General features: G+C 41.0%; 2 protein-coding genes across 12 annotated transcripts in view; one reads left to right on the forward strand and one right to left on the reverse strand.

The window, feature by feature from the left end:
* LOC140894858 (C2 calcium-dependent domain-containing protein 4C) overlaps positions 1 to 12,000 on the reverse strand; it is a 43,939-nt gene extending 31,939 nt beyond the window's left edge. For 3 of the 11 annotated variants that reach the window (XM_073303627.2, XM_073303626.2, XM_073303620.2), the window contains exons 1-3: positions 11,301 to 11,664; positions 9,926 to 10,083; positions 7,193 to 9,407 (exon numbers count right to left, since the gene is read on the reverse strand). The gene's annotated coding sequence lies outside the window, so the exon portion shown is untranslated. Of the gene's footprint in view, positions 1 to 1,728; positions 4,432 to 7,192; positions 9,408 to 9,925; positions 10,084 to 10,967; positions 11,665 to 11,707 lie in introns of those variants that run through there. The other 8 variants (XR_012153964.1, XR_012153962.1, XR_012153963.1 and 5 more) reach the window with 7 other exon arrangements.
* The window catches only part of VPS13C (vacuolar protein sorting 13 homolog C), a 187,642-nt gene continuing 176,163 nt past the window's right edge, over positions 11,618 to 23,096 (forward strand). The window contains exons 1-5 of the mRNA XM_073303628.2: positions 11,618 to 11,846; positions 14,667 to 14,710; positions 19,533 to 19,575; positions 20,466 to 20,561; positions 22,801 to 22,902. Of these exons, the coding sequence (XP_073159729.1) occupies positions 11,747 to 11,846; positions 14,667 to 14,710; positions 19,533 to 19,575; positions 20,466 to 20,561; positions 22,801 to 22,902 (385 nt within the window). The 5' untranslated portion in view covers positions 11,618 to 11,746. The remainder of the gene's footprint in view (positions 11,847 to 14,666; positions 14,711 to 19,532; positions 19,576 to 20,465; positions 20,562 to 22,800; positions 22,903 to 23,096) is intronic.

Consider the following 23,096-nt stretch of genomic DNA (forward strand, 5'->3'; position numbering starts at 1 on the left):
TTACAGCATGAAATAGTTAATAAGGGTTTTATTAATGTCTTTTCTCCGTTTGGACCTGAAGCACCCCCTTATTAACAGAAGTTCTGGCTGATCCGGATCACCACTACAGAGGGGCAGGTACTGGACTTAAATCAGCATTTCATTTTGCATAGGCATTCAGCTTACACTGTCAATTACTTTGATGAGCATGCAACTATTGAGTATGTTCCTTAGTGACTTTCTACTAGCAGAAGGACATCTATATATGGATTTGGAACTTCCAAGTCACTTGGCTCATGATTTGAATCCCTTTCCAGCTGACAAATCACTTCAAAATTGGCACTATTTGGCAGCTATTCCTGGAGGTCTGGCATGATGTAACGACTACCACAGTCAAAACTAATACGGCTACAGTAGAGAATTTCAAGCAATTGTTGGCCTGCATCGGGGTCCCTTTTTGTTTGTGGTTGTCATGGATGTGATAAGGGAGGACTGACTTGGAACACACTATTTGTTGATGATTTAATGTCTGTGTGGAAGACTGAGAGCAGCAAGTCAACTTTGAACCGTGGCAACATAGTTTTGAGCAGACGGGACTTAGAAGAAACATTATTAAGACCAAACCTATGGTACTTGCGGGAGGAAGACTCATCACAAAGGATAAAAAAGGCAGAGACCTTAGAAGAGTGAAAGAATTTAGATACTTAGGATCAATGGTGGCTGGTGATGGCATCATACAAAAGCTGCTTGGTGCAAATGTTGGGAGCTAACCCCAGTTCTTTGTGACAAAAAGATGCCAATACAGTTAAAAGGTAGCATATATAAAACTGTAATTCAACCCATTTTAATGTACAGAATGGTAATCCGGCTAGCTGCTAGAAAAGAAATCAGTATGGTCTACACCACAGAAATGAAGATGTTGAATTGGTCCACGATCATGTCAAGTCCTTTATTACTGAGGCTCAGAGGCAAGAGCCAGGAATTTTTGGAAAAAGAAAAGGAGTACTTGTGGCACCTTAGAGACTAACCAATTTATTAGAGCATGAGCTTTCGTGAGCTACAGCTCACTTCCTCAGATGCATATCGTGGAAACTGCAGCAGGCTTTATATATACACAGAGAATATGAAACAATACCTCCTCCCACCCCACTGTCCTGCTGGTAATAGCTTATCTGAAGTGATCATCAGGTTGGGCCATTTCCAGCACAAATCCAGGTTTTCTCACCCTCCACCCCCCCACACAAATTCACTCTCCTGCTGGTGATAGCCCATCCAAAGTGACAACTCTTTACACAATGTGCATGACAATCAAGTTGGGCTATTTCCTGAGGGACAGACTAGGAGAAGAGATTACTTGGCCTGCATGGACTTTTGAGGGAAGAGTTTGTGAAGGTTTGATTTGTTAAAAAGACTTCATATAAAATTAACAACTAACTCTGCTGGAAACTGCTTTCCTGGATTCTGTGAGAGAGCTGAGACAGAACTACCCCAGGAAATGAACTGTCTCAGCAAGAGCAAAACCTGGTCTGGTAGGAGGAGGGTGCTATAAGATAGGCTCCAATCCTTTACAACATTTACATAGTTAATGTTCAACTATTGGTTCCTGATGATTCTGAATAAGTCCCTTCTAGTTAATTGTTAGGTTACTCCTCAGATATTAGGAATCCCTCTTGCTCAGCTTCACTTCTGCCACCGCCAGTACATTCTTCAGAGTTTGTTTCCCCGCCCCTCCCCCACCCTCCTCTTCATGGATTTCCTCATCTGCCAAGATATTTTTTCAGCAGCTTATAATTAGTTTCTACCTCTGGAGTATCCATCTGTATATCTGAGATTTGGATTTCTATCCCAAGCGACTAGAATATATTTTTCCTTGTTTAAAGTCTTACTATATGATACCAATTTTGGAAGCTGAATGAGAGTTTAAAAGGGAATTCCCATTTGTAGTGGATTTCTGCCCTCCTGAGTACTGCTGTAATTTTCCCCAGCCCCTTTCCAGGAAAGCCTGAAAAAAATGCAGTTTGTGGTTTTTCAGTATAAGTGCTGGATGCTCTCTGCTTTTTACCCATACTTCAATATTTTTTGCTCTTAATGAAGAAATTTCACAATCAGATCTCTTGGTCTGATATGCGGCCCCAGGGGAGGGAATAACACCCCTATGTGTTCTGTTCACTTTCACTTCTTCCAAAAATCTCAGATTTAAGAACTCTGCAATTAAAGTTCTGACATACAATACTGGATTGTCTCTTTCAGCTTTTTCAGGCAACCTTTCAATTCTAATGGGCAATGCACTCCATAATGTTTTATAGAAATATGCTTATGAGTGTGAATATACTGTAACTGGAATATGCTTTATGCAAAAACTCTCTTGTAAGGTATCATTACAAAGCTTATAATCTACTGAGTCTGTTCATCCTATTTGTATGAATGTATCATTCTTGTATCTGAAACTAGGAATATGAAGTATAACTCTGAGGTCCTATTGTAAGTATGCAAAGTGTGGGCCATTAATGGTGGTTTGGAAGCTTGACGGCTCCCATTGACTAGGACAATTGGTTGTAAATGGTCTGTTTACTTGTAAACCTTTCTGGGTGCATGCGGGCCAGCCCTGGAAGAATGCAGGCTGGGGTCTCACAGGACATGTGAACATGTTACCTGATACTGGAATCCATCTTAAATCTGATGCTTTTCCTTTTAGAAGGAAGGATGGGGACCCAGAGAGACAAAAGATTCCCACCTTGTGCCAAACAGAACAAAGGTTGCTGCCAGTCATGAGAAAACCCCTAGTTTCCACCTAAAGATGTCTGCTGAAACTAACAAGGACTGTACCAGGGGAAAGGATTGGGCCCAGTCTAGGAAGGAGTCGAGTCTGTGAAAGAAGCTTATTGGAACATCTTGGAGGGTAAGATTTCACCTTGTGACAGGGTCGGGCCAGATGGCTACAGGAGAATAGAAGGCAGATATATTAGCCCCAGGCTCAGTAGGTCCCTTTTCCCTGGGTAAGGTAACAGGGAAGGTTCCAGAACAATCAGGAACCTTCTGGAGACAATTAAGACAGGCTGATTAGAACACCTGCAGCCAATCAAGAAGCTGCTAGAATCAATTAAGGCAGGCTAATCAGGACACCTGGGTTTTAAAAAGGAGCTCACTTCAGTTTGTGGTGTGCGTGTGAGGAGCTGCAAGCAAGAGGCACTAGGAGCTGAGAGTGAGAACACGGATTGTTGGAGGACTGAGGTGTACAAGCATTATTGGACACCAGGAGGAAGGTCCTATGGTGAGAATAAAGAAGGTGTTGGGAGGAGGCAGGGGGAAGTAGCCGAGGGAGTTGTAGCTGTCGCACAGCTGTTCCAGGAGGCACTCTAGACAGCTGCATTCCACAGGGCCCTGGGCTGGAACCCGGAGTAGAGGGCAGGCCTGGGTTCTCCCCAAATCCTCCCAACTCCTGGTCAGACACAGGAGGAGTCGACCTGGACTGTGGGTTCATAAAAGCGGCCAAGCTGAGGGCTGCCGTGAAGCTCCAAGGCGAGCAAATCCGCCAATAAGCACAAGACCCACCAAGGTAGAGCAGGAACTTTGTCACAACCTGTAATCAGTTTCTCAATGTATTAGGCTTAGACTTGTGTGTTTTTGCTTTATTTTGCTTGATGACTTACTTTGTTCTGTCTGTTACTACTTGAAACTACTTAAATCCTACTTTATTTTATTCTTAATAAAATCACTTTTGTTTATTAATGAACCTGGAGTAAGTGATTAATACCTGGGGGAGCAAACTGCTGTGCATATCTCTCTATCAGTGTTATAGAGGGCAGACAATTTATGAGTTTACCCTGTATAAGCTTTATACAGAGTAAAATGGATTTATTTGGGATTTGGATCCCATTGGGAACTGGTTGTCTGCGTGCTGAGCAGGTTTTGGTTAAAGTCTGCAGCTTTGGGGGGGGGGGAGGGTGGACCAGACACGGGAGGGATAGCTCAGTGGTTTGAGCATTGGCCTGCTAAACCCAGGGTTGTGAGTTCAATCCTTGAGGGGGCCATTTGAGATCTGGGGCAAAAATTGGGGATTGGTCCTGCTTTGAGCAGGGGCTTGGACTAGATGACCTCCTGAGGTCCCTTCCAACCCTGAGATTCTATTATTCTATGGGTCTGTGTTGCAGCAGGCTAGTGTGTTTGACTCAACAAGGCAGAGTTCTGGAGTCCCAAGCTGGCAGGGAAAACGGGCTCAAAGGTAATTCCAGCATGTCAGGTGACAGTTCCAAGGGGGTCTCTGTGACCAAACCCGTCACACTAACATTCTTTTTCCCTGATCTGTTTTCTGTGCCATCTAATTTAAGCTTCATATCTCTCTCTGCTGCAGCAATGCCAAGTGGCTCTGCAGCTCTGACACGGTCATTTGTTTTTCCTTGGCCAGTTTCTAGAACAGTGACTCAACCTTCCAAGTCAGTCTTGTCCATGATTCTAGGAGTAAAGAAGGAAATAAGATTACATCTCATTGTGACTTCAATGTCCTTCCTTAATGCCCCATCTCTCCCTACCATATTGTTCCCAATTATTGGGGCAGAATACTATTTCAATCAGTAGAAATCAACAACAGCACAGGCATTGTTCACCAGCCAACAACAGCATTATCTTCTAGGGGTGCTGTACTGTGGAGTCATACAGCAATTTTGTGGCATGACACACCTGAAATGTATGGGTTTCCCCCCTCATCTTAACCTTAGTTGTCTTTTGAGATTTTAAATAAAGCTTTTAACCAACTAACTAAAACAAAACAAACCAAGCAACCAAACAACCCTCCTTTGAAACATTCCTCAGACCCTAATAAATAGTTTGGACATTTTTATGCCAACAATCTACTGATAAACCTGTGGTGTAAATTCCTCATCACAATAGTATCAGATGATGTTATAATTAAGGCTACAGGGCCAGATCTTGGCCCCTGGTATTCACCTTTGTGCTGCAACACAACATATTGCTAATACTCATTTGTCTTTTCTGAGAACAGGCTTCTTGTAAAGAGAATGTGTGGCTTTCCAAGTGCTGTTCCTCCATGGATCACAGTACTCTTAAAATTCTGGAATGACTTGGCATAATTGGTTTTAGTCCCAATGATCACTCTGGAGTGGACTACTGGTCTCAGTATCTGTGGATATGTCACATGTAGCAGTACTTTACCCTCTAGTTTGCCGACAATACTACTGACTTGCAGAAAAATCTGGAATTGGGATGGTCACCTCTTACTCATCTCTAACAGGTCACATGCCACCAGGGGCTATTCATATATTTTGACCTGGTACACTTTTAGAAGCTACACAAACATATAAGAAAAGGTCTCGTGCAAAAGACATGGTTTAGAAAATAGACTTCATTTATTCCTGTCACATAGCAGGAGTCAATATATGCTCTGTCTAGTGTCTGTAAAAGGAACATATATAGGTCAAGATGAAAGATGGCTGTCATCTGCTTAAGTATTTGTAAATTAACCACTGTTGACTTGTTGACTGCTTAAGTATTTGTAAATTAACCAGATGTTGACTTGTCCTGTGCAGGACATATGAGGTTGAGAGAAAGAGGTATGGTACTTTCCCCTTTATCCAGTGTGATAAATTACATGTGACAGCTAAAGTCTTGGTGCTTGTTTCCCAAGTTGAAACATTTCTGATAGTCACAGCCTCCTGGTGGAGCTAGCTATCTCAAAAGCAGTGTGGATGGACAGAACCATGCCCTTTTTGCACTTAAGGGAGGATGTAGCAACTCCAAGTGAAATGAGACATGAGGACTTGCTTTCCAATGCATCCCTTCATATTAATCTAACCATTCATTGCAACACTGGAACAGTAACAGTAACTCTGGAAACTGCTACCAGTTTAACATCTGCCCTTTGCACAACTCTGATATTGTGCCTATGAGAGCTGCATCATAGCTTCTAGATATATAAAAAACATATGATTATGATTAAGGCCTTATTTAAATCACGGGACGATTGTCAAAAAATTGTGACTGAGTTGTGGACAAGCCATGGAAAATTGTGGAAAAGTAATAATGGACCTTATTATTTGAGGTAATAAGGTTAATTACTTTTCTGTGATTTTTCTGCTGTTGGCAGCCTGGGGCTGAGAGTGGGGACTCTGACTGGTGGCCACCCAGGGCTGAGAGCGGCCACCCAGGGCTGAGAGCAGCGGCCGGGGCTGCGACTGTCAAAATTGCGGTGGAAGCCACAATTTCTGCAATATTGTGAATTAAGAATGGCCTTAATTATGATTCAGTAACATATTAAATGTATTGTAGAAACAATTTTGTTGTAAATCTTTCAAATAATGTTTGTTTCTTGATCATATATAGCTCACTCACTGCCCTTTTATCTCTTTCTTAACATCAATTAACTTAACTAATCTGAATTTTTAAAAGACTGATTCAATAATCTACTTAATTAAGCACAAGCATCATGCTTTTTTAAGGAGTAATACTTTCTACTTTCTGTTGCGGCCTTTGATGAAAAGTTTATTTAGGACACAATGGGAAAATATTTTGTACTGTTCTCAGATCGCATAAAATAATGCCTTCAGCATATGAAGTCACTATCTGAATAATCCTTTTAAATATGACAGTGGTTCTGTGCTTGTGTCCAAATAAGGACTCAAGGAACTAAGGCAAGATTTGTACCACATAGCTAATCATGGGTATATGAAAGGAAGCTTTGCAGTTAGGAGTACTGCTGAGAGTATAAGCCATTATATCAAGTGTATGTGGGCGTAGCAGATAAGCATTGCATTTACATTCATACTTTCCCAGACTCATGCTGCTGTGAGTCTTACACAACCTGACCATTCCCCCACACTCAATAACTCTGCATGTTTCAAAAAAAAAAAAATCAAATAAATTGACAGAAGTGTAGTAGAGGGAGAGGAGAATGGAGGATAATACCCAGAGGAAAAATAACTAGTATTACTGAATCTGATACCTACCAGTGGGCTGTGCAAAAGCTGAGTCTAAAGTATCCTAACACACAGGCTATGCAGAAATATCTTACTATTACTATGAAGGTGTGTAGCATATTGTTTCCCAATGTAGCTTGATAAAATTTCTTTACTCCTTTTGACAGCATCACTACTGCCCCCCTCAAAAAAAATCTATAAGAGTATGTGAAACTTCAGAAGCATTGATAAAATGTTGGGAAACTTGGGAGGTAACAAAAGTGATATAATAAATAAAACCTTACTTTTTTGGGGGGGCTCGAACAGGGGCCCCATCAGCCTCAAGGGTACCAGGTTAAGGTCCCAAGCTGGGGTGGGCTGTTGGATTTGAGGATACAGCCTGTCCAACCCTTTGAGGAACCGTCACACCATATGATTAGTGAAGATAGAGAGGCCATGTTCTCCTGGGTGAAAACGTGAGATGGCGGCCAGGTGAACCTTCATCGAGGAGTGAGACAAGCCCTGCTGTTTCAACGTTAGCAGGTAGTCCAAGATAAAGGGAACCAACGATTACGTTGGAGGGATATGGCTCTGCAAGCACCAAATTGCTAATCTTTTCCATTTGGCCAGGTAAGTAGCTCTGGTGAATGGTTTTCTGCTACCCAAAAGGACCTCCCTAACAGAGTCTGAGCATATGAGCTCTAGCAGGTTTAACCATGCAACTTCCAAGCCATCAGGTGCTGAGATTTGAGATTAGGATGTTGGAGACAACTGTGATGTTGAGTGATGAGGTCTGGAACTAACAGCAGAGTAATTGGAGTATCCACTGAAAGCTGCAGTAGCATGGTGTACCAATGCTGACATGGCCAGGCTGGTGCCACCAGGATCACCGAGATTCCGTCGCTCCGGATCTTGAGAAGGACCTTGTGAACTAGCAGAATCAGAGGGAACGTGTAGAAGAGGTAGTCCTTCCATGGAAGAAGAAACACGTCTGCCAATGAGCCCGGGCTGTGGTTCAGGAAGAAGCAGAATTGCAGGCACTTCCTGTTGCCCTCTGTGGCAAACAGATCGTTCTGGGGAACTTCCCAGCATTGGAAGATATTGCTTATTACGTCCAGGTGAATAGACCACTCGTGATTATGAAAAGACCTGCTGAGGTGGTCTGCTAGCTCGTTCTGAGACCTGGGGAGTCTTCCATGAGTATTGAGTGTGCTATGCAGAACTCCCAGAGCTTGAGGACTTCCTGACATAGGGGAGAGGAGCATGCTCCTCCCAGTCTGTTGATAAAAAACATCACTGTTGTATTTTTCTGTCAGGACTGATATGCATTTGCCCTCCAGGAGAGGCCAAAAGGTCTCAAATGCCAGACGGAATGCCCTGTGCTCCCCAACATTGATGTGAAGCAGCAGTTCCTCCAGAAACCAGAGGCCCTGAGTTCTGCACTATGAAGATGCGACTCCAGGGGGCTCCACAGCCGACTTGACAGGTGCTGCTAGGGGAAAACCCTTCTGGCGACTGTGCATGCGGTGCGCACATACACAACTAATTGGAATCGATATGAGCAAACACTCGAAGAACTGTGCTCCAGGACAAGGGGTGGAATTATAAACCCTTCTATTAAGTGCTGTGGAGCCAATATGCTTTGGTGAAACACAAGAGTGTAGCAAATCAACCCAGAGCCCTCTTTTGAAGACAACAAGGGCGCTGAATGCCCACAGCAAGGGGCATGTACTCTTTGAAAGGACCATTGTTTTTTCTTTCTCCTGCTGGCATACCCACTTCTGAGACTGAAGGGGCCACTTAATACATGTAGATAGTAACTGCCGTTCCATTTATGCTTTCATATTACTCTTACGTATATTCTATAGGTGGAGCAGGTACTGAAGCTTGTTAAGGTTATCGAACACTAAGTTTTCAAATTGCTTATAATTTTGCCAGATTTAAACTGTTCATGCTCAAAGTACCCATATGATATGTCTGCTTTAGGCTGAAATGTTTTTGAGTTTCAGCAAAAATAAACAAACCAAAACAGATCAGCAGTTTCCAGGAATGAAATTAGGGAAAAACACGTTATTATACACCTCTTAATGAATAGGTTGCAAGTTTTTGCTTTATTTATTTATTTATTTATTTATTTTATTTTTGGAAGCTCCAGCTTCTCCAAGATTTGGAACAAAGACTTGAAATTCAGATGGGGGCTTGCCCTGGTTTCAGGGATGTGTCTTTGGCACTCCCTGTGAAGATCTGGCCAAGTTATAAACCTTCTAAATGTCTGTTTGAACAGGCTCAGTAGTGAGTTATTGAAGTTTGACTGCTAAAATTCTCAGAACAGTTTGTCTGCACTGAGCACACTCCAAACCAGGGTTGCAGCCAGTGACGAGGACTTTATTTGAAATTGCTGCTTCTGGCTGCAATAAGATGGATACAGGATCTGACAACTGCTGGACTGTTTCTCCAATGCTCTCAGTTCCTCTTCCCCTTATGGACATTCAGACGGTGTGGAGGAGGAAGCTACCTCAGCTGAAGGAGAGAGGGGACAAGAGTTAGTATTGGGTTGAAGGTGGGGTAGATGGGACAAGGAGAGAGGGGCACAAAAAATGGAACTGCCTGGATAAAAAGAGTGGGAGGTGGGAGTGAAACAGGGGCTGAACAACTCAGATTGGGAAAGCAGCTGAAGGGCATGGAACAGGGTTGCCTGAGCACTTGTAGGAGAAGAGACAGTGCAGGAAGAGAAGGAGGAGTTGTGGGGATGAGGGCAATAGGAACTGGCTAGACAAGGAGAGGGAGGGTCTGTGTGTAAAACAGGAGGACTGGGGAGGACCATTGCGGGAGACTAGAACTGGCTGGGAAATGGGGTTGGAAGAGGGGCAAGAAGCCCCTGGACACAGGGAATACTGGGATAAGGAAGACTGGGACAGGTTCAAAGGGACTGGGCAAAAGAGGTCACACATGCGGGCAACAGGAGAGAAAAGAGTGTGCCAACTAGAGCATGCTCCTCTCCAGAGCCTGGAACTGAACCCAGTATTCCAGTGTCTCACATTCTTCTGCTGTCAGCAAATATCTGTGAAACTCAATGGAGACGTGTCATCCTTCTCTAGTGATGGTTCATGTAGAGAATGATGGCCTACCACCGCTGTTAGTTACTCCATTAGCTCAAGAGTCAATAGTTCGTGTGATGGATCTACAGCTTCCAACCCTGTTGATGAACCACATGGATGTCAATATAACTGTATGTGATGGAATTAGTTTTATCAGGTTTTTTTTTTTTTAAATTTAGCAAATTACACACACACACACAAAATCCACCCTGAGCTGCTTTGTAAGGCTCATGTTCATTCATAACTCTCCCTCACCTACAAATCTCTCATACCTACCTTTAAGTTTACAAGTAAGCCAACTAATAATGATTAATAGAGGTTAACTGAGGAGATGTATATATTTAAAAAAAAATCAAATGCAAGTAATAGGGCCTGACCAATCTTCACCCTGACCACTTGCTCGGTATATTGTATCTTTCTCCCATCCTTAATGGTTTTCAAGACTGTTAGTGCTTTGGGGCAGGGTTGGTTTCCTTCTGTATGCCTGAAGACATACAGGGAGTTAATGTAATATAAACAATAAAAGGATATGACAGAGTGCTGAGTTTGGAGTACCTAAAGTGCAGGTACATCAGGGCTCGTGGCTGAACTATTATATGAACAAGGAGTAGGTGTGCCACCTGCAGTCATAAAATCTGCCATTCTGTGTCCCTGCAATCTTCAGTTAAAATGGGATTAGATTTCATGGTGGAAGATGAATTCCCATTATTTTCCACAAAAGCTGCTATAGGGTCATAAGAATTTTTCTGTGTTTGTAGATGGACCCTATATATGGTGACCATTTGTCCATTTTAAGGAATGTTCCTTATTTGGTGCCTAATCAGGGCTCATGGGTTGGGCTCATTTGGTTCAATCTAAGCAGTAACTATGCAGAGCCCTATAGAGTGTGATGCCCTGTGATCGGGAATCATAAATGAAGTACTGTGAGATGGTGTGTCTGAAATATGTCTTGACGCCTATTAGTCATACATTTGTCCTTTACCTCCTTGAAATGTGCCATCCGTTCATCTGCATTAGAGGGGGCAGGCAGCCAGTGAAGTGACCACCCTCTGTCTTTGCCGAAGGGACTTTGTTTACAGAATCTGACCCCACTGACTTGACACAAACAATACCAGGACAACCAGCAAGTGATGAGCTTAGCTGCTGAAACTGACAGGCTGCCTTCGTACATGGACACCCCAAAGAGCTCGCCCTTGGTGCGGGGCGTGGGATGGCTCTGTCCTCTCTCTGCGAGCTCAGGATGAGGGGCCCCACGCTCTGAACACGCCTCGCCCTGCGGTAGCCTTTCCTCTGCTCCAAGCTCCCACAAACCTACCTGTCCGGGGGAGCGAGATGTGGGGGCCGCGCTCCGCCCAGCGTCAGGGCAGGAGACCCCGTCCTTCCCCGGCGGGGGCGGCCCATTACCCCGGATCCCCGGCCGTGCGCAATACCGAGGCTGCGCTGGGATGGGTGCGGGGCCATGGGGGCCCCGTTCTGGTTGTCGGGCGGGAGGGGCCGTGCAGGCGGGGGCTGGCAGGAGAGGGGATCCCCACCCCTTGCGGACCGGCCAGGCTCGCGCGAGGCCTCGCGACGCTGTGCGTGACAGGGCGGCCGAGGGCTGACAGCCGATTCCACGACATCGTCACGCGCGGGCTGCGGCGAGGACCCGCCCCCTCCCCCCGCCAGTCACATGACAGCAGGGCGCTGCTAGGTGCGCGCCAGGCCTCCGTCTCGTGCCCCCACCTTCCGGCTGACCCCGAGGGTGCTCCCGTGCCCGCCGCCATGGTGCTGGAGTCGGTGGTGGCGGACTTGCTCAACCGCTTCCTGGGCGACTACGTGGAGAACCTCAACAAATCTCAGCTCAAGCTGGGCATCTGGGGGGGTAAGCGCGGGGCGGGGCCTGTGAGCGCCCCCCTGCCCCGGCTCTGGCCGGGGAGCGGTCTGCAGTTAGCCCTCACCCCGGCGTGGGATGCGGCCCCCAGCGCTGTCTGCACGGGCTCCGACCGTTAACCCCCCTCCCTGTCTGGACGGGCCCCTCCCCCAGCGCGGCCGCCGCACGGGCTGGGCCTGTGGCCGGGCTGCCTCCCTTCGCGCTGGACAGCGCCCGAGGCAGGGGTTCTGCTCTGTCACCGGGGTGTCGAGTTACTGGGGCGGGGTGCAGCCAGCGCCCCAGGTGTCCCCCGCTCCGCCAAGCCCGGGCAGCCAGGCCCTGGAGCTCGGTGTTTGCAAATGGGGGGAAGGGGTGAGAGGGGAGGATAAGTTTTGGGATGCCTGGTTTTGGCATGTTCTCCCCGCGGGTGGGAGCTGGGTAGGGGTACAGGGTCTAGAGAGGAATTCAGAATCATTCTCCCCCGTCGGCCCCAACTGCTAGAGGAAATTAACATTGCAGGTGAGACACACAGTGGTCGATACCGGAAGCCTCCCCGAAAAAAACCCAAAAAACAAACAAACCCTACAAAGCAAATTCTGGTTTAGGGTGGTACCTTCTGCAGTGAGTTGTTTGCTCTGTTGGGCTGGTCTGGTCTGAAGCAAGAAGCTGACTGAGAGGAGGAACAATGAGATCATTAAGCCAGCAAGCAAAACAAGTATTTCTTTAAATCAGCTAGTCTGGGGAGCATTAGAGGAACTATGTTGTGTTGGCAGAAGAAAGTTGGTTGTACATATGCAGGGTGTTGCAATGGCTGGGAGATGGAGGAGGTCTGAGCTGCTGAGCAGCACCTGATATATTTGGGGGACAGTACTGTGGACATTAACTTGGTAGTAGGGGAATTGAACATTTAAAAACCTTACCGTAATAATGTCTGAAATAACTTGTCACTCTTTCTGGTGTGGCTTATGACGGTGAGTGCCTGCCTCATGGCAGACCCTTCAAACTGGTAGTATGGTCTCTGATTAGACTTCACCAAGCCAGTAACTCCTAAAGTATTAAAATAATCTTTTATAATGGAGTCACAGATAGTTCCCTTAGACAATCCAGTCTGTCCTGCTGCCCAAGCAAGATAGATTATGTGATAAATGGTCACGTACACCAGAAATATCAAATATTCCAAATTACACCTAGTCCCAAGAGACCAGTCACTTACCCAGGTCAATTTGCATACTAGCTCTGTCACAATGCTGGTAGCCCATATTATAGTAAACTAACTTAGGTTTATTAGCTAAGAAAAGGGAATGAGAGTTATTGAGAGGTTAAAGGAGATACAAATATACATACGAGTGAGGCATTCTCTATAATTCCAAAAGGTTGCAGAGTTTTATTAAACTGCAAGTTTCCCAAAAGTCATTAGGGCTATTCAAAGTAACTTTGGGGATCTTCATCTTCTCATTGGGTTGTTCTGCCAGTTTAGAATCCAAGCAGTCCAGAGATGAAGTTTTTCCTTGTGGCCGTATTTACAGCTTCTCAAAGAAACCAAGCTAACAATAGCAGTTCTCACGCAGGTCTCTTCTTCACTGTGCGGAGGGAGGGGAAAGGAATGCGTTTAAAGTCTTTGGTCCTTGATCTCATGCAATGGATCATTTGTGTTTAATGAACAGGATTTAACATCTTGTTAGAGACCATTAGTTGCATTACACAAGGCTTTCTGGTTTGATGAGCTATTTAGTTATAGGGGTGTATCCAATGTAAATGTTTGCTATTACATTCTATCAGGATACAGATAAGTGAAAATAATGCTTGCAGCATCCCATTAGTTTTCATGAAGTTAAACACCACATACATTCCTATATACTTAATAGTCACTTTGATCTATACTAATACACAAGTGAATTTGCCTGGCTTCCAGCTGTGAGTTGTCAGTTCTCATCTGATTCGTATGCCTTGGCCAGAGCTGGCACTTGGCTTACCAGCATCACATAACTTATCCTTTGTGTTTATTTCTGTGCTTATACTATGGTGCTTTATTGGGCCAATAAAATGGATGAAACTCCTGCTGTAAGGAGTTTAATACTTAAAAAAAAAGTAAAAGGAACAATTCCCCTCCCCCCCCCCCTTTTTTTTTTTTTTGCTTAACTGCACACTTTTCCCCCCTTGTTGCAGTGGTAAGAGCTGTATGCCTGCAAACTTACTGATTGCTAAACTGATTGTTGTAAGCCATGCATGTAAATACAGTACAGGGAAGCTGGTTATGTATGTTTCCATCATTATTATGTAATCCTTTGAGCCTCCAACTCTCATTTGGGAATGATACTTCAATTCTGATGCCTAAGGCAAATGGAGTATGAGTAGCAACAAGTGTTTGATATCTAGCAAATTTTTGAATAAGTTTACAATAGTTACAGGAACTAATCATCCCAGGATGCCCAGGCAAATTTTGTGATTTTTTTACAATTCATATATTTTTGTTAAATGTGTTTCTTTTCCTATTGTTAAAAGACCCAGTAAAATAAGGGACATCGAGAGACTATGTAGACGATTTAGTGCAACTAACATACTCAGTGCTGTCAAATGAAGAAAGTAAACTGAAAAAACCTAATATTTTTCTCTTGCTATGTTATCTTTTAAAACAAAAATAGTAACTCACACACACACAAACCCTGTCACATATATACCTTTTGCAATACTTAATTTCTCCAGTGATATCAGAGTTATTGATGTCCCTCTCCCCCCAATCTCAGAAAAAATGCCTCTTCCTATTTTGTTAAATAATACTGTAGTCCTACTTATTTACAGGAGTATTGATAGTTTTAATCTTCTGCTTTGTAGGTAACGTGGCACTAGATAACTTGCAGATAAAAGAGAATGCGCTGGTAAGTCTCTTAATATAATCAGTTGCTTTTTAGGATGCTTTTTTTATGGGTTGCAATGACCAAGCCATATCGTATAAACTAATGACTTAGGAATTTGATTTTTATAATCTTTATTATTCATATTTGAGTTCTGGTGCAACAGTAATACATAGAAGCTTGAAAGGATAAGAAAAACAAGATTTCAGTCTCACCCTCCAGCATCTCTGCCCTTCACATGAATGGTATTGACATACCTTTTTTGAAGATGATTTAAAACAAATTGCACATGTAGACTACTCTTACCATCTTGATGTAAATTCTTACTCCCGTTCCATAACAAATGAATATAATGAACTACTTTATTTTGACTTCTACAGTCATTATATTTTGAATAGTTAAAACCCAGGCTTTTCTCCTGCATGTGGATCTGCAAGGGTGGGTCCTTGTGCCTGTGCTGACTCCAAACAATTTCTATAACTGAGCAAATACTCAGACCAGTTTTACTTGGTAGGTGCTCTCGCAGATATTTATGTACTACGGAGTGAATCCCACTGCAGGATCTATAATATGCCTCTAGCAAAGTTCTGCTAAAGATAATAATAACCTACACAGTATTGAGAAAATACTTCAGATACTTTATGTATCACTCTAACAGAGTAATTAGCTTTTCTCTTCTGGCATGAATGGGGACTGGCCACTTAAGTAGGTGTTGCATGTGTCGCTGAAGCACCTGGGCTGGTCAGTTTAGCTTGTGCCTTTGCAGGTGGGCAGCTTTTCACTATTGGATTTGATATAGAGGCCTAGGAAAAATTGTAGTAACTGAAATGTAACACTAATAAAGCATGTTATTGCTCTTTGGAAATTTCTAGCCATAGGTTTTATTGTATTTAGGAAAATAACACCGAAATCATTTCTTTCCTAGCTGAAGGAAGCTATCTTGCTGTAGTGCTCTATTACTGCTAGAAATGTCAGTCCAATACATAAAAATAAAAAATGTTTTGTTAAACATTTAAATGTTTTTTTGTCTGTAAGAAAATGTTACTTATGGTGTGTTTGGAAATTATTACTCTTAATCAGCTACCTACTTTGGGATCTTTAATATGTATTCAAATTGATAAATTCTAAGAGTTTCAATTCAAGGACCACATCAAAACTGCTATTTGAAAAATAGCATCTGTTTTAGTCCTAAATTTAGTCCTTGACTAGTACTACTTGAAATATGAGCCCAATAGACAGTACTTGGGCCTGCCTGTGGCAATCTGTATTGTAAGAAATGGATGGTGTTTAATGAATATATTTGATTTTGTATGCAGTAGGGTAATAGTGGAACATTCTCCAATATTAATGTAATCTGTGTGGAACTGATCTGTTATAGATTTAATACTTGAATTTAGATTTAACACAATTGCTTAGCATTTGGTTTCTGTCATACTTTAGGTTGGTCATTTCATGTAACAAAATTACCAGTACTACGAAGTGCTGTTCTACCTTGTCTCAGAAGAGAGCAGATACTCCATTCCACTTGCTTTCAAGAGATTCAACAGATCCTATGTGTAATAGAGCCCTTATGCTAACTGTTGTGGGTTCTTCTTTAGTGTACTTACAGTACATGATCATGGTTAAACAGAACTTCTGCTTTACAGTTCAAGGACTAACAAAAGTCTTCCCAAGGCAAGATGTGTTGTCATGTAATTAGTAACAGAATAAGGGCTGAAAGAGAAGTAAGACAGTTTAGAGAGAACTAAAAGTGAGCACTACTTTACTCAAGTTGGTAGTATGAGTACAGTACCTTTAAGCTTCATGGTGGATCAGAGCAATAGTAAATGAAAGGTTTCAAAAGGTAGGTATTGGAAATGCAGGTTAGGTTTGAACTGCATGTTCAATTATAGGACTGTAGATCAGTGAAACAGGTATTTCAAAGCTTGTCCCTTTTAATTATAGTTTCAAATGTAACTATCTGAAATTTAAATAGTCATAAGAAAAAAGAGAGTGGGAAGAGGAGACTAACAGTGGCATTACAATAGGAAAGTGGAACACTGCTAGCACAAACACAATACCAAACATGGGATGATAGCTTCCTGTGTGGTGAGAAAATGAGTGATGTGTATAATTAACTTTATTCACTCATGCTCCTTTTCATACATTAAAAATAAGATTTTTTTATAAAAAATAAAGCTGATGGAAAAGCTTTAAATTGAGCTTTCTGAACAGATGACTTATAATATGCAGCTTTCTTAGGAAGGAATGGCCACTCAGGAGAGAGGGATAAACTTTAAAAGCACAGTGTATAGGAGGTACACACATTTTCTTATGGGACTTCAAGTACACAGTGAATCTCAGTATTAATATGCATATATAACATGAAGGAATTAAAATATTCCAGACCTTTTGATTGCTTTTTAAACAGATGAAGTAAGAATGAGTTGCAATAGCTTTCTGTCAGTGGTCAATTTTAAAATGTTATTGACTCTTCTTTTGCAATAATCAAAACAGGGATTTTGTTCACGGCTGTTTTTTTACACTGATATTTAGTTTTCCATGCTATCTTGTTTTTTATCTATTCAAGAAATTGAGGGTTTTTTCTCATTTAAAACTCATCTCTCTAAAAGCCTATTATCTTAATTTTGGACCCATAGTGATTTCAGTAAGAAACAATTAACATCTTGCTTTTGTTTACACCAAATACAAGTTGGTAAGTTTTAAACCAGATACTTTGTTTCTTGACTGGGGGTGGAGCTACTTCTTTGGGGAGTTTTTTTGCTTTTTCTTACCAAATTGTAAAGGGAGCCAGGCTCTAGCATCTGTCTCCCAGTCAGTGGGGAGAGGTGGCTAACATCTGTCTCCTTGGGAGAGATGAGTTTGATTGCTTGTATTTAATCTTTGAGATTGAGAATACCCCCCAGGCTCCTGAATCTAGTAATTGATATGATTCATTAAAAAAGCATCAGAGTAGTAAGGAGTTTCAGAAACTAATTGGGAAGTGAAAGAAACCCCATGTCAGTTAAGACATGCTCCAAAGCTGGCAAATCTTTCTTTTAATGTAGACTAGAAGAAGTTATATTTTGGTTTAGTTAAAATGAATTTGAATGAGTATGATTAAATCTTAGACGCATTTGGTCCCTCTATTAAGTGGTGTTGGTATTTGTTTCACTGTCTACTTTGTAGCTTAGGTTCTTGACTGTGGTTAATAAACTGTCCTGAGTGAACGGTAGCATGTCTTCGTTGTATGGCTTTATGGGTCTGCTCAGTCCTTGATAATTGGCAGGGAGTTTTGTGTTGAACTTGTCTTTGCTATATTAATATTATTACACCTAGCTCTTATTTAGTGATTTTCATCAGTAGATACCAAAACGCTTCATGATGTATTTATCGTACAACACCCCATGAGGTAAGGAAGTGCTTTTCTCCCCATTTTACTGATGGGGCACTAAGGAACAGACTGCCACCTAAATGACTTGTCCAAGGTTGAGCAGGAAGCCTGTGGTAGAGCAGGGACCTGAACCTGGGTCTTGCAAAGCCTAGGTTAGTGCCCTAACTACTGGAAAGCTGAGGAAAATATTTTTCTTCCTTTTAAATACCACAAAATATAAGCCAATAGTGCTATTTTTTCTTGTGTGAATAGTTGAGCTTGTGAGTGAATAGTGAAGGTTGTGGGTATCACAGATTTATACAATAAGTTATTTAATACCCCATTTTCAGTAATAGAGACTATTTTATAACCAGGTTCCTGTCAGTCTAATTATTTTCTAAGCTATGCAGTGTCAACTTCACAGAAGAAAATTTCACTATAAACTTATTTTTTAACTTTTTATAAAATACATTTATTTAGAACTTAAATGACTTCTTTAGATCATCTTAAGCTGACCCACATGGGTACAGGGATCTGCCCCCCGAATCAGTTTTATGATTAGGGCTTTAGTGTATAGAGGTTGCTCATTCAGTTTCTGATCTTTCAGAAAGACTAAATCCTGGTTCCTGTCAACTCTGATTTTAATCAACTAATATATTTGAGATTTGCCACTTACCAACTTCCACATTGTGTGTGGAGATTCTTCTTTTCACTGAGGCTTCAGTTCAAGAAAGCATCTCTGTTTAGAAAAGGGCATGCTAAGATTCAGAAGTAAATGGGATTTAAGCAAATACTTAACTTAAAGCACGTTTTAAGTGTTTTCATGTGTGTTTTGTCTAAACTATTCGGATTACACTAGAGCAAGTTCACCTTTTTGGCAGAAACTTACTTCTTGGATTTGATGGCTATCTTTAACCTTTGTATAGAAAAGTGATTTTTTTTTTTTTTTAGAGTGACTTTAGCTCTGTTGGCATTTGCTGAGAGCATTATTTATCTGTAAAGAAAAAAAGGTTATGCTAATAACTTCATATGTTGCAAGTCATACTGAGGGGTGTGTATATAGATACACACACGCACATAACAAGTAATTTAGGTTCTACCTTTTTTTGTGCCCTAAAGATCTGTCTATTGGGAAAATATCTGATTTTTAACCTCTCTTTGCCACATGTTCTTAGTTGTAACTAATTAGCTTGGTCTTAAGTTTTATGAACCTCATTTTAACTATTATAATCTACAGTACTTGATGGAAGTTTATTTTGAGTTTGTCACACTAATTTCCTAATTTGTAATTTCACAATTACCACTGTTACGCCATTGTCTCAGTCTGAAGGAATATTTTTGCATAAGGCAAATTTCCTTGTCAAAGAAAAATAACTTGAAAATCAGTCCTAAGGTTGCTAGGATACCCTGGTTTCTACAGCAGAATGAGCTGATCTTAAAAGTAGATGATAGCTCTGAAATTTAATGGGTATACTATTACTTTTCTCCCTACAGAGTGAACTGGATGTGCCTTTTAAAGTTAAGGTTGGGCAAATAGGTAAGTAAACACTTCTTACTACACAAGCTGGGTTAACCTAAGCTTTCACTCTGAAGAGGAAGTTAAAGTGTAAGTCTTAATGCTAAACTGTCTTGCTCTCAATTTTCCTTTTCCTTAGAGTTCCCTTAAATGGATCTTTTGAGTGCTTGATTTCCATGACTGACTTGCTGTGTGGATGTCTTAACATTGATTCCATAGCAAGTGTTGAAATCTTTCCTGAATGACAATAAAATCCTGTTCTAGCATACCGACATGTCATTCCTGAAAAACCTGTCAGTAGGGATCTTGCTAGCAGATATGTGGGGTCAAACCTGAGATCTGGTGTGGACAGGCTGAATTTGAAAACGTTTTCTTTTCATACACATTAGGTACATTATTCCTGGTAGTAATCACTGTGCTGCAATATAGAACCCATTGCAGAAATATATGCTTTGGTAATGGTCCAGACCTCTGATATGGAGATGTTTGAACCTGAACACAGATCTTTAATGTTACATTTATTTTTTCATATGTTCTTATCACTTAAATTGCTTTTAAAAATTGTTCCCAGGCCCAAAGTATTACAGCATTGTCTATTTCTGAGTAACTCCCCACCCGCCCCAATTTTAGTCCTTTTTTAGTGATTGCCACTGCTTATATAGCTTGAGGCATTGGGGGCTCTGGAAAAGTGAAGTGATGTACTTCTCAGAAGTTACCAAAACTAGAAATGCTCATGTGCCACTGAGGTAACCAAAAGTGAACATCTGCTAAAGACCTGCTTTATCTTACAGTATCGGCAGTATTTTTCAGTGTTTGAAATTTAGCGCAAACTAAATTAAGCTCTAGGCTTATTCAGTTTTTTGCTTTGTAGCAGAAGAAGCTGAATGTGAATTGTATTTTGGTCTGTTTAGATAAACTTACTCTGAAGATTCCTTGGAAAAATCTGTATGGTGAGGCAGTGGTTGCAACACTAGAAGGCTTATATCTGCTCATTGTTCCTGGAGCAAGTAAGTAATGTCATCAAATCATAGTGAAATAGAATAATTCATGGTGCAAGAGGAGTAAAACTACTACTATCAGATGATGCTATATGGATGAGTACAAAATGGAACTGTTAACTAATGTAAATTACTCACTTACACATTGTTTCCAGAGAGAAACATTATTAGAATACTTTTATTTTTAGCCAAATATTGGCAAGTGAAGAAACTTGATGCTTTTACAGACTATCTTGTCCCTACATTTGCTTCCCTATCCTTTGTCAACTTGTGAACCATAAACCCTCTTAAACTTGCTTATTCTGTCTTCTGTAGGTTTTTTCCAGAATGGACTAGTTTATTAGACTTAGGCTACATCTGCACTAGAAACACTACAGCGGTGCAGCTAACACTGTTGAAGTGCTTCTGGTGAAGACATTCTAATCTGACGGGAGAGAGCTCTCCCGTCGGCTTAATTATTCCATCTTCCACGAGAGGCAGTAGCTATGTCCGCGGGAGAAGCTCTGTCTATACTGGCGCTTAGGTCAGTATAACTTACATTTCTCAGAGGCGTGGATTATCATACCCCGAACAAAATAAGTTATACTGAGGTAAGTTCTAATGTACACAAGGGCTATGAATTTATTCTTTTACAGGAAATCTTGTCTAACTTCTAACCATTGAAAATGATATGCTTCTTGATCTTGCCTTTTTTCTCTGAGGACATGGTTAATTTCCATGAACCTTATCTACATTAGCGGTCTTATGAAACTTAAAAGTTCTCATCTTGACAGGAAAATCAGTAATTCCTAGATCCAAAAATGCTGGTTTAATAGAATTTATAACCTGCACTGTCTAATTTTTTACCAGCTGCACTTCAATGGAAGAGTTTTAATTCTCTTAAATCAGAACTGTCTCATTGATTTCATAAACCTACCAGGTGCAACTTGTAAGATTAATAAGTTTGTCAGTTCCATTATCCTTACTTTTCTCATAGAACTTTAGAAGCTCCATGATTTAGTGGGTCTGGTGCATGAAGAAGTCAAAAGACATAGAAATAGCTGTGTTTGATGGCACATGGATCTTGTATCTGAGATATTCATATGAGTTGCCAATTCTGCAGGCTTCTGAGTGGATCTTAAGTCAGAGTATCGAGAAGGACTTGTGGACCTTGTGAAGTCCTCCAGCTATGTTGCATAGTGTAAGACCTGTGAGCCATTGAAAGAAGGATTCACAGAAGATGAATTATGTTGTCTTGTTTGTTGCGCTTCAAAATGCCATAAATAAGTTTGGAATGATTAGAGTTTTATCATAAATGTTGAAAAACGGTGATTTCTCTATACTCACAAGCTGATGAAAAAGCATATTCATCAGTGATAACTGAAATTTATAAGTAGGCGAAATAAGAAAAATGCTGCTTGAGAAATTTAGTTTGATTTAAGCATATTTATTTAGTATTGTTTGACATGTGATATTGACAATTTGTGGTTTAAGTTTCAATTTTTTGAATCTCAACATATACCATTATTAAATAATTGTCTAATGCCCCTTCATAATTTCCCTCAACTGTGAAAATTTAAATAGATAAAAATAGAAAAAATGTTTAAAACCCATAATTTTGTGCAACTTTGAAAATGTATAATGATAGAAATCTAAAAAATGCCTAAAGAAATTTGATATCCATCAAAATTATATTAAAAAAATCTAATTCTGCCAAGTTTCTTGGTAAGACCTGAAATGAATAATATGGTGGTAATTCTCTTTTCAGAACATTTTGCAAAACAGATAAATTTGGTCATGAAGAATTTCAGTTATTATAACACTTGTGCACCATATTTATTTAAAAGGTCCACAACTATAGACAGGTCAAAAAGGGTCTAAAGGTGTAAGAGTCCTTGAGGGAACCTATAATGTGGCCATCTTACTTTGACAGCTAGCTCAAGTAACACCTGTGAAATTTGTAAGCTCCCTGTATAACACTTATGGCTTGTCTACACACACATCTAGTCCTGTTTCAAAGAGGACAAGGTCAAAGCGTGTTAACAGTTAGTCCATGACAGGCTAGTGTAGGGTAGATTCGTGCCCTGGCTTGCTGTGACCTAAATATTTGTGTAGACAAGCCCTTGGTTATTAGATACTAAATATTAATTAGGCTTTAATTCATTTATATTATATAATTAATTATATTAGTTTATATTATGCTTTTATTTAATTTGTGCAGTTGTATGTTGAATTAAACATGAAATCTAACCTAATTTTTGTCTTCTAGGTATTAAATACGATGTGGAGAAGGAAGAAAAATACTTGCAGGATAATAAGCAAAAAGAGCTATCAAGAATTGAAGAAGCTCTGCAAAAATCAGCAGAGAAAGGTATTGTATGTGTACAAAAATAATTAAAAGTTTCGGGGTCTTAGATAATACTGTGGAAGTCGGAGAAACCTTATTCTATGACTGACTTCACAAGTGGTACACCTCAACATTTTAATTAACTGATGTAATTTTCATGCTTTTAAAAACAATAATTTCTGTGAAACTTAAAGTAAGAGATGTAATCCTGCGTGTTT

Source organism: Lepidochelys kempii, chromosome 10 (genome assembly GCF_965140285.1).
Source record: "Lepidochelys kempii isolate rLepKem1 chromosome 10, rLepKem1.hap1, whole genome shotgun sequence".
In the NCBI taxonomy this organism is placed as follows: domain Eukaryota; kingdom Metazoa; phylum Chordata; order Testudines; family Cheloniidae; genus Lepidochelys; species Lepidochelys kempii.